Source organism: Scyliorhinus canicula, chromosome 3 (genome assembly GCF_902713615.1).
Source record: "Scyliorhinus canicula chromosome 3, sScyCan1.1, whole genome shotgun sequence".
Lineage (NCBI taxonomy): Eukaryota > Metazoa > Chordata > Chondrichthyes > Carcharhiniformes > Scyliorhinidae > Scyliorhinus > Scyliorhinus canicula.
Window position 1 is genome coordinate 43,531,203 of NC_052148.1, and position 10,821 is coordinate 43,542,023.

General features: G+C 41.4%; 1 protein-coding gene across 2 annotated transcripts in view; it reads left to right on the forward strand.

The window, feature by feature from the left end:
• The window catches only part of haus1 (HAUS augmin-like complex, subunit 1), a 46,413-nt gene extending 35,592 nt beyond the window's left edge, over positions 1–10,821 (forward strand). Inside the window, exons 6-8 of one of the 2 annotated variants that reach the window (XM_038793385.1) lie at positions 3,040–3,111; positions 3,995–4,042; positions 9,236–10,821. In XM_038793385.1, the coding sequence (XP_038649313.1) occupies positions 3,040–3,111; positions 3,995–4,042; positions 9,236–9,313 (198 nt within the window). In that variant the 3' untranslated portion in view covers positions 9,314–10,821. The remainder of the gene's footprint in view (positions 1–3,039; positions 3,112–3,994; positions 4,043–9,235) is intronic. The other variant, XM_038793384.1, reaches the window with a different exon arrangement.

The following is a 10,821-nucleotide window of genomic DNA, read 5'->3' on the forward strand; positions in this document are numbered from 1 at the left end:
AAGATCAAATTCAGGTGTGAAATATACAGTAACTGGTAGAACCCTTTGGAGCATTAACATACAGAGGAGTCTGGATGGTTGGGTCTATCGTTCTGTGAAAGTGGCGATAAGGTGGTCAAGAAAGCATACAGCATACTTGCCTTCATCTAGTAAAGAGTTGGCAGGTCATGTTACAGTTGTAGAAAACTTTAGTGAGGCCATGTTTGGAATATTGGGTGCAGTTCTGGTTGCCACACTACCAGAAGGATGTGGATATTTTGGAGAGAGTGCAAAGAAGTTTTACTAGGATGTTGCCTGGTCTGGAGAGTGTTAGCTATGAGGAGAGGTTGGATAAGGCACTTCTTCCATCGGGTAGAAGATACAGAAGTCTGAGAACACGTACGGACAGACTCAAAAAATAGCTTCTTCCCCGCAGTTACCAGACTCCTAAACGACCCTCTTATTGACTGACCTCATTAACACTACACTCTGTATGTTTCATCTGATGCCGGTGTTTACGTAGTTACATTGTGTGCCTTGTGTTGCCCTGTTATGTATTTTCTTTTATTTCCTTTTCTTTTCATGTACTTAATGATCTGTTGAAATGCTCGCAGAATAATACTTTTCACTGTACCTCGGTACATGTGACAATAAACAAATCCAATTCAATAAGCGTTTTTGTTGGAAAGATGGAGGCTGAGGGATTGAGGTGTACAAAATTACGAGAGGTATAGACAGGGTGATTAGCCAGAAGCTTTTTCCCAAGGTGGAAGACTATTATAAGGGGGCACAGGTTCAAGGTGAGAGGGGGAAAGTTTAGCGGGGAGGTGTATCACCCAGAGGATGGTGGGTGCCTGGAACGCGGTGCCAGTGGAGGTGGTGGAGCCAGGCAACGTTTAAGATGCATCTTGATGGACACCTGATCGGGCGGGAATAGAGGGATTCAGATCGTTTGGGCAATAAATAGTAGTTCTAAAAAGGGAGTCTGGTTTGGTGCAAGCTTTGTGGATCGAAGGGCCTGTCCCTGTGCTGTAATGTTCTTCCTTTGTTAGTTTAGACAGATTACATTGGGAGAAACGAAAAGAGAAAATGCTGGAAAATCTCAACAGGTCTGGCAGCATCAGTAAGGAGAGAAAAGAGCTAACGTTTTGAGTCCACATGACCCTTAGCTTTGACAAAGAGACATAGAAAGTGGGAGATATTTATACTGTAGGGTGAGGGAACGAAAGATGAGTCATAGCCACAGAAACCAAGGGAAAAGAGTGCTAATGGCAGTCCCCAGAGAGAATAAAAGATGTGAAAGGCCAACAGCAGAGAAACTAAAATGAGAAGGTACATGGAACATACAGTGCAGAAGGAGGCCATTCGGCCCATCGAGTCTGCACCGACCCACTTAAGCCCTCACTTCCACCCTATCCCCGTAACCCAATAATCCCATCTAATCTTTTTGGTCACTAAGGGCAATTTATCATGGCCAACCCACCTAACCTGCACGTCTTTGGACTGTGGGAGGAAACCGGAGCAACAGGAGGAAACCCACGCAGACACTGGGAGAACGTGCAGACTCCACAGAGACAGTGACCCAGAAGGGAATCGAACCTGGGACCCTGGCGCTGTGAAGCCACAGTGCTATCCACTTGTGATGTGACAGATGTAGATGTGGGGGGAGGGGGGACATGGGTAGGAGAGAGGTAAAATGAGAAAAAGAAGAGAAAAGGTAAAGAAAGGGAGAATAAGATGGGGGGGGGGAAATATATATGAAGAAAGGCAAGAAATAAAGAAACGGTAAAAGCCGTTAAAATGAAATGGAATGAAAACAAATTGGTCAAGGTGGAGTAGAACTAATCATCTGAAGTTGTTGAATTCTATGTTGAGACCGGAAGGCTGTAGCATGCCTAACCTAAATTGGGAGAAACAGTCCTCACTCGTGAAAAGATCAAAATGAGAAGGTAGAGATAGAAAGTAATTCGTAAAAAGGCAAAGTGACATGGGGAGAAATCTTTTTTTTGTGCAGTGATGGTTAGGATTTGGAATGGACTGCCTAAGAGTGAGGTGGAGGCAGGTTCAATTCGAAAAGGAATCCGACTATTATCTGAAAAGGAAGAATGTGCAGCAACACAGGGAGCTGGCGGGGGAAAAGTACTCGGTAATGTGCTGATACTGAGAGCTGGTGCAGACACAATGGGCCAAATAGCCCCCTCCTGTATTGTAATAATTTTGTGTTTGAGTATCCATGGATGGAGCATTATAAACCTGCAGTGCTTAGTCACCAAAGCACTTTGTCTCTCAACTACTGATTTGACAGACTACTGATTTTGAAGGGTTGGGAATGATGTAGAAACAATTTCTGTCAAATGGGGTGTCATGGGAGTGTCCCTTTAACAAAGGTTTTTGTCTTATCACATGGCTTCAGTAAGTCATTTCTATGGGTGAAGCTGAGCTGTGGCTGAGAGTTTTACTTTCACTTTCAGCTTGGAATTCTGTGGACTGTAAAATAAGTATTTTCTGTTTTTATTTTAAAAAGAGTTATTCCAAGAAAAAAAAACATTGTTTACAGTTACTTGCTTTGGCAACTTGAACAATATAGTTTGCTTTCCGGAAAGAGTTAAACCTGCTGGTGAGACAGGGTCAGAATCTCAGGAAAAGCCACTCTTATTCAAGTGAGAATGCAGAATGCTGGGCTACACCCTTAAAAAAGGGAGTTTTGGTTTATGGATTTATTTTTGAATTGGAACAGTTAAGGGAGAATTCATTGTGTTATACATAGATTACTGTAGTTGTGGGGTATCTATGCTTGTAATTGATAAAAAAATATTGCTGTGTGTTCATTATAAATGTTAACTAAGTTCTTGGAATAAAGCGTATTTTGATTAAAGTGTTTAGGAAGACTGTTGAAGCACACCTCAAGTGAAGGCTCTTGTGCTCATCCAGGCCAAATTCAATAAAAAGTTATAGGACAGGTGAACTCCATAATATACTTTGGAGTTCCTAAACCCTGGGCCAAAAAGAGGGGTAAGTGGAATTTGTTGAGTTTCATTATTCTATATCTTTGTTTTCTAGAGACTTGAAAATGTGAAGAAGGAAGTAGAATCTTTGAATGTAAAACTGAAATCCTACCTTGACTTGACGCCCGTAAGTTCTCTACATCTGTTTTTTTAAATTTGTTCATGGCACTTGGACATCTCTGACTGTGCCAGCATTTATTGCCCATCCCTAATTGGCCTTGAGGGGCCAGTTACGAGCCAGCCACATTGCTATGCGTCTGGAGTTACATTTGGGCCAGACCAGGTAAGGACGACAGATTTCTTTCCCTAAAGGACATTAGTGAACCAGATGGATTTTTCCGACAATCGACATGGTTCATGGTCATCATTAGACTTTTTATAATTTAATTCAAATTTCACCATCTGCAGTGGCAGATTTGAACCTGGGTCCCCAGATCAATACTCTAAGTCTCTGGTTTACTAGTTCAGTGACAATACCACTATGCCACTGCCTCTCCTCATTTTATAGCATCATAGAATTTACAGTGCTGAAGGAGGCCATTCGGCCCATCGAGTCTGCACCAGCCCTTGAAAAGAGCACCCGACCCAAGCCCACACCTCCACCCTATCCCTGTAACCCAGTAACCACACTTAATCTTTTTGGAGACTAAGGGCCATCTAGCATGGCCAATCCACCGAACCCGCACATCTTTGGACTATGGGAGGAAACCGGAGCACCCAGAGGAAACCCACACACACACACGGGGAGAATGTGCAGACTCTGCACAGACAGTGACCCAAGCCGGGATTCGACCCTGGCACTGTGAAGCAATTGTGCTAACCACTGTGCTACTGTGCTGTCCTTATGCTACTGTGCTGCACGATTAGGAACTGGAGTCAGGAGTTCAAATTATGTGTCAAATGCAACTTCCCTTGTGCAGCTTCTTCATTATTAATTGAAATGTGACTTCTAATTTGTTTCTGTGCAAGAGTATCTCTTTATTTTGCAACGTTGAACTTGTGTTTTGCAGAATTTCTACAGTGCCAAAGTGAAAATTGAGGAAACAAAACTGGAATTGGTAAGTGTTATGTCAACTAAGATCTTATATCTGTTTGTGACTACACAGATATTATCATTTTCATGTTAAGACTGCATATCTAGTCTGGACAGATTCCAGACTCCAAATGCAAAAGAATTTTAATAATGCTGGATGCTGTTATTCCACACCCTCTTTCCTACTACTCCTTCCCTCGTTGCCTCATCTACACCATTCTTTCTAAGCTTTCTGCAGCCTAAAAACAAAAGCACATTTTCTGATCGAAAATAATTAAATAATGATTGACCTGAGCTTGTATCCACATAATAAGAGAATATAAGGTTGTTACTTAAAAAAATATTTATTTTTCGTCAAAGGCACGATGGCCCTTTCCCTTTGTACTTGATTCTTGTCATGTTCAATTTACTCTCCACTCCCAGCCCCTCCCAACGTTAACTAAAGTGTGCAGTATAGCCTGTGATGCCCACTCCAACTTGGCTACCCAGTATAGCTTCATTGGGTGATTGAAACTGGCACCCCAACAATAAAGGACATGTTTGTACTCCTTTCCTGGTTTCCTTCACAACCTCTGTATCCAGAAAAAGATCAAACTTCTTGTACTTTTCTAACTTTATCATTGCACATTTCTGCAACCAGTCATTATTCTAGCATGAGCACTCTTCCCTATGGATGTGCCTGGTTGTTTGCTCTTTGACCTTCTCACAGGTAAGGTTGGTAAACTCCGCATGCTGGAGATTACAGTCGCAAATTGATGTTTCAATGTTGCACAGTGGTATTGCAAATTTATACCCCAGTGCTCGACACTGCCACCTATTTTTGTATAGTGTTTCTTCTCGTCTGCGTTAATGAAGCAAATTGAATATATTTTCTCTTAAAAGAGGATTTTTTCATCTGGATTCTCTTGGGAGTCATGTGGCCCAAAGACCCCAGGCGCACTAGCTTTTGCCTGTAAAATAATAAACTAATTTTTAGCTTTTGAGGTAAAACAGGCCTCAGATCACTGATTTGAAGACATTAAACGTCAGTGCCTGAATGTTATCTAGGCAGTGTGGGTTTGGCTGGATTGCCTTCACAACAGAAGAACGTTGGCAGTGCCTGGCTAGGCCTCATCTTTTAAAACATGTGAGTGTAGGACTCTGCAAATATTTACATGTCTTAACTTCCAAGAGATGACGTCAGCAAATCAAAGGAAATTAATCCTGTCACTACAGAAAACTAGTCCATTGCCACAGGTGAGGTGCCTGAAGATTGGTGGGTAGCAAATGTTGTGTCTTTGTTTAAGAAGGGCTGGTAAGTTGTTAGAAGGTATTCTGAGAGACAGGATCTTCAGGCATTCAGAGAGTCAAGGACTGATTATGGACAGTCATAATGGCTTTGTGAGTGGAAAATCATGGGATGGATTCTACGTTTCAGCGGCTAAGTGCCAGCTTGAACGGAGAATGTTTGATGGTAAGAGATGAGGAGTTATATAGTTTGGGAGAAATATTGCCAGAAAAGGTGGCAATATGTGGAATTCAGCGTGAGAAGAGTAGTGTTCTATTATATAAGGTGATGTTGGAGAGTTCAGTGAAGAGCGGTGATATGGTAATAGGAGTAATAGAGAAACTATCTTGTATGTTGATTATCTAGTAATTTATCGAGCTTTTGGAAGTCCATTTTCACAACATCAATAGCATTACTCTCATAAGCCCTCCTTAATTATTCCATCAAAGAACTCAATCAAGTTAGTGAAACTTGTTTGGTCTTTAACACTGCGGTTTTTCATTTATTAACGCATATTTTCCCAATGGAGTTCAAAGTAGGGAGATGTAAGGTCATTCCACTTTGGACCTGAGAACGCATCAAGGTATTTTGTGAATGGCAAGAAATTAAGAATGACTTAAGAGACTGAGCAGAGAGGGTGGCACGGTAGCACTGTGGTTAACACTGTTGCTTCACAGCACTAGGGAGAATGTGCAGATTCTGCACATTCTCCCCGTGTCTGTGTGGGTATCCTACAGGTTCTCATTTTCATCCCACAAATCCTGAAGATGTGCTTGTTAGGTGAATTGGATATTCTGAATTCTCCTTAAGTGTACCTGAACAGGTGCTGTAGTGTGGTGACTATGGGCTTTTCACAGTAACTTCATTGCAGTGGTAATGTATGCCTACGTGTGACACTAATAAAGATTATTAGTTGTACAAAAATCACCAAAAACAAATTCAGTGGACGTGGACAGAAAATAATTAAAAAGGCTGGTTGAACGTTGGCCTTTGTCTCGGGTGGCCTGGAATTCAAAGTGGTGGAAATTATGTTACAGCTGTAGAGAACTTTGGTGAGACACCATCTGGACAACTCTATTCAGTTCTAAACAGCCTGCAAAGGGGTGCAATTCAGATGCATCAGAATTAGAGCTAAAAGGGATAAATTATGAGGATTAGTTTTAATAGGTTGCCTTGTATTTATTTTAATACAGATCATTAAGGGGTGACCTAATTGAGATGTTAAGGATTATTAAAGGGATTGATAGGGTAAAGAGAGAAACTATGCAAAGGGTAGGGGAAAAAAAATTTCCTTGCTGAGAAAATGTCAATTGAAAACTTCAAAACTGAGATTGATAGATTTTTGTTTGGCAAGGTTATCGAAGGGTTATGGAACTTAAAGCAGGTAGATTGGAGTTGAGGTACAGAAAGGCAAATGTGGGTACTGTCTGATTGGCAATTACTGCCCTATCACTCAATTATCAAACTGATAAGACAGTGTCATCGGCAAAGCTATCGAGCCGTACTTGCCCAGGAGGAACCTGAGTTGGGTTTAGCCTGGGTCATTCAGCTCCAGACCTCATTTTGGACTTGGTCCAAACGGGACCTGAACTCAGGAGGTATGAGAATGGATTGCACTTGACATCAAAGCAGCATTTGACTGAGTGCGGTATCAAGGTGCTCTAGTAAACGTAAAGTCAATGGGGACCCATCAGGGAAATTTCTCCACTGGTTGGAGTCATATCTAGCAGAAAGGAAGATGGTTGTAAGACCATAAGACATAGGAGCAGAATTGGTCCACTCGGCCCATCAAGCCTGCTCTGCCATTCAATCATGGCTGATATTTTTCTCATCCCCATTCTCCTGCCTTTTGCCCATAACCCCTGATCCCCTTATTAATCAAGAACCTATCTATCTCTCTCTTAAAGACACTCAGTGATTTGGCTCCACAGCCTTCTGCAGCAAAGAGTTCTACAGATTCACCACGTTCTGGCTGGAGAAATTCCTCCTCATCTCTGTTTTAAACGATTGTTCCTTTAGTGTGAGATTGTGCCCTCTGATTCTAGTTTTTCCTACAAGTGGAAACATCCTCTCCACGTCCACTCTATCCAGGCCTCACAGTATCCTGTAAGTTTCAATAAGATCCCCCCCCTTTTTGGACATTTAGGGCAATTTAGCCTAGTTAATCCACCTAACCTGATCTTTGGATTGTGGGAGGAAACCAGAGCACCCGGAGGAAACCCACGCAAACATGGGGAGAACATGCAGACTCCGTACAGACAGTGACCCAAGCTGGGAATCGAATCTGATACCTTGGAGCTATGAAGCAACACTGCTACTGTGCTTGGTGGAGACTAACCGTCTCAGCACCAGGTCACAGACAACAATGCATAGCACTCATTTAGCTCCTATATGTAATATAATGTCCCAAGGCACTTCACAGATGCAGTTATAAAACAAAACATGACAGAGTCATATTGGAGATGATAATCACAGGTGATCAAACACTTCATGAGGAGTATGATTTTGTACTGTGACTTTAAAGGAGAGAAGCGAGGCGGAAAGCGCAAGAGGTTTAGAACGGGATTTAGAGCTGGGGGCTGAGGCAACAGAAGACTCCGCCAGTGTTTGAGGCCAAAATTAGATTAGTGGAAATAGATCAAAGGATTGTAGGACTGAAGGAGATGACTGGGATAGGAAGGCGAGGTTATGAAAGGATGCTTTATAAAAAAAAACATATCCATGTGCAACAACATATAATAATAATAATGTTTATTAGTGTCACAAGTAGACTTGCATTAACACTGCAATGAAGTTGCTGTGAAAATCCCCTGGTCGCTACACTCCGGCGCCTGTTTGGGTACACTGTCCAATTCACCGAACAAGCATGTCTTTTGGGTTTTGTGGGAGAAACCAGAGTTAGCCAATATTCAGACTTGTGCTAATAAGTGGCGGGTAACATTCAGGCAATGGCCAACTCCAACAATATAGAATTGAAACCATCTCCCTATGGAGTTCAATGGCATTACCATAGCAGAATTTCTCATTAACAACCGAGGGGCTACCATTGACCAGAAATTGAACAGGATCAGTCAAATAGTGTAGCTACAAGAGTAGGTCAGAGACTGGGAATTTGGAGACTGGTACCTACCACCTGGCTTGCCAAAGCCTATCCACAATCAAAAAGGCACAAGTTAGGTGTGATGGAATACTCTCCATTTGCCTGGATGAGTAAAGCTCCAACAACATGCTAGAAGCTCGACACCATCTAGGACAAAGTTATGCTGGAATGGCACCAATCCACCACATAAAACGTCCCATTCCGTGCCATAACAACTCACTGGCACCAGTGTATACAATCCATGAGATGCTCGCCAAGCCTCCTTCGACAGCATCTTTCAAACCCGTGGCCTCTGTCATCTAGGACAAGCAGCAGATGCATGGGAACACCACCACCTGCAAGATCCCCTCCGAACCAAATATAACCTGGCTTGAAAATATATCACCTTTCCTTCACGTTACTGGGTCAAAATCCTGGAATTCTCCCTAACAACATCATGGGTGTACTACATTACACCACATGGACTAGTGTTTCAGGATAACAGCAGTTAGGGATTGGCAATAAGTGACATCCACGTTGCATGAAAGAATTAAAGCAAAGGATTGCTTTAATTGGGACTCTGCCGTGTGCACTAGCAGCAGCTGACATGAAAGCTTTGAGATTATTGACACCACTGACCATAACCGTTCCTCTCTATACCATATACTATCTCTAATTGGAGGGAACCTGCTGTTATCTAGTCATTGACAATTCATAAATGTGGCTCAAGGACTTGCCTACTTTTGTTTAATTGAGCAGTTCCTGCTAAAATTTATTCTTCCATGATAAACAGCAAAGAAACTGCAGGGGGCTCTGTAAAAAGACATGAAGACCACTTATATTTTGAAAAATAAAATTGATTTCTCTTCCAGAACAAAGTTGATCGCCTTCTTTCTGAGAAAATGGATGATCTGAGGTGTGGGTCACCTGAAGTGAATCTACTCAACTGAATTTAAAACTGACAATGGATCATATTTCTCTTTCCTAACGTGAAGCATCTAATAGCACATACTGCTTGTGTGCCTGTACTAGCAGTCTATATCAATGGAGTTTATATATTTTTAAAGTTTGAAATGTTAACAAAAGGTTAACGAGCTTGGATCAGGGATGCTCATATGAAATAGCTAAAATAATCCTTTGTGAACAAATTGTATTTGTGGATGACATTTAAGTGTGCCAAAACTTCATAAATAGTTCATCAACTTTTGATGCTGCTGAAAAAATGTCCCCCTGTTTGTAGCTACTGCTCTACCAGCTTGCGATGTCAGGGGCTTCCATATCGATTATTCCCTGTTATCTCAATAATTTTGTTAAATTTCAAGGCTGGTGAAGTCAGTAAGGTTTCACACAGAGATGATATGGTCTTGGATTTAAGTTGTGCCAACAGTTATATTTCTGATGCGGGGGTGTACTTCTCTTCTCCCGCTGCCCTTCTTATTTCCATCTCAATTGTATCCTCTTTTCCATCTCGTTTAAAAGATTGACTGTGGTCCCCATGCATCTTATGAATTAGAGCTGGCAGGTTATATGGTCAGAGATCGTCATAGTCAAACTTGATTTTATTTTCACACACCCTTTTTTCAACAGTAGAATGTCTACTAAACAGAAATAGTATTTTTTGCCCTTAGTTTTCTCAGGAAAGAGGCTAACTACAGAGCTTCCACTATTGGCCTTGTTCAGAAAGAAATTTGTTTAAGCTTGGTGGTATATTTTTATCCCAAACCTTTGCTGCATTGTGTAGTTACTTATGGAGCTGTTAAGAGAATTTATCCTCCCTTTCATGTTTGTATGTGTGGAAACATTGCCTTGTCTCTGTCTGAATACTGGTATGAATGAGCTGTTTTAGATTTGTTGTATCTCCACCATCTCTCTTTTCAGTGACAGACCATGAGAGATTGTGTGACAGAGGACTTGTGCATGCAGCATTGTGCAAAAGTAAATAAATGTGACTGCAATAAGTGACTATTTTACGGCAGACCTTTCTGTTTTGAAGCTGTACTTTTACAGTAGGATGTATGCATACAAAAATGAGAAAATATCATTCAATCCATTGAACTTGAGCTTTACTATACTATTCTGCTGGAGAAAATGTTCCTAATATTTGAGTAGTTATCATCCCTAATTGTTACTTCTAACATGGTGACATTATAACCTACCTAATCTTTTACGCATTATTGACACATTTTTTGACACTAGATTCTTTATGTTCGGATAAGAACTAATATTATTGATGCAAATGGAAAATACTGTGGATACTGGAAATCTGGCAATACTCAGCAGGCCTGGCAGTGTCTGTGGAGAGAGAAATTGAGTGATGAAAGGTGATCGACCTGAAGCATGAATTCTGTATCGCGTTCCACTGGTGCTACTTGATTTGCTGAATATTGCTAGCATTTATGTTATTGTCAAGGACCTTGCTACAATGTGATTTAAAAAAAATAAAGCTTGATCACACAAA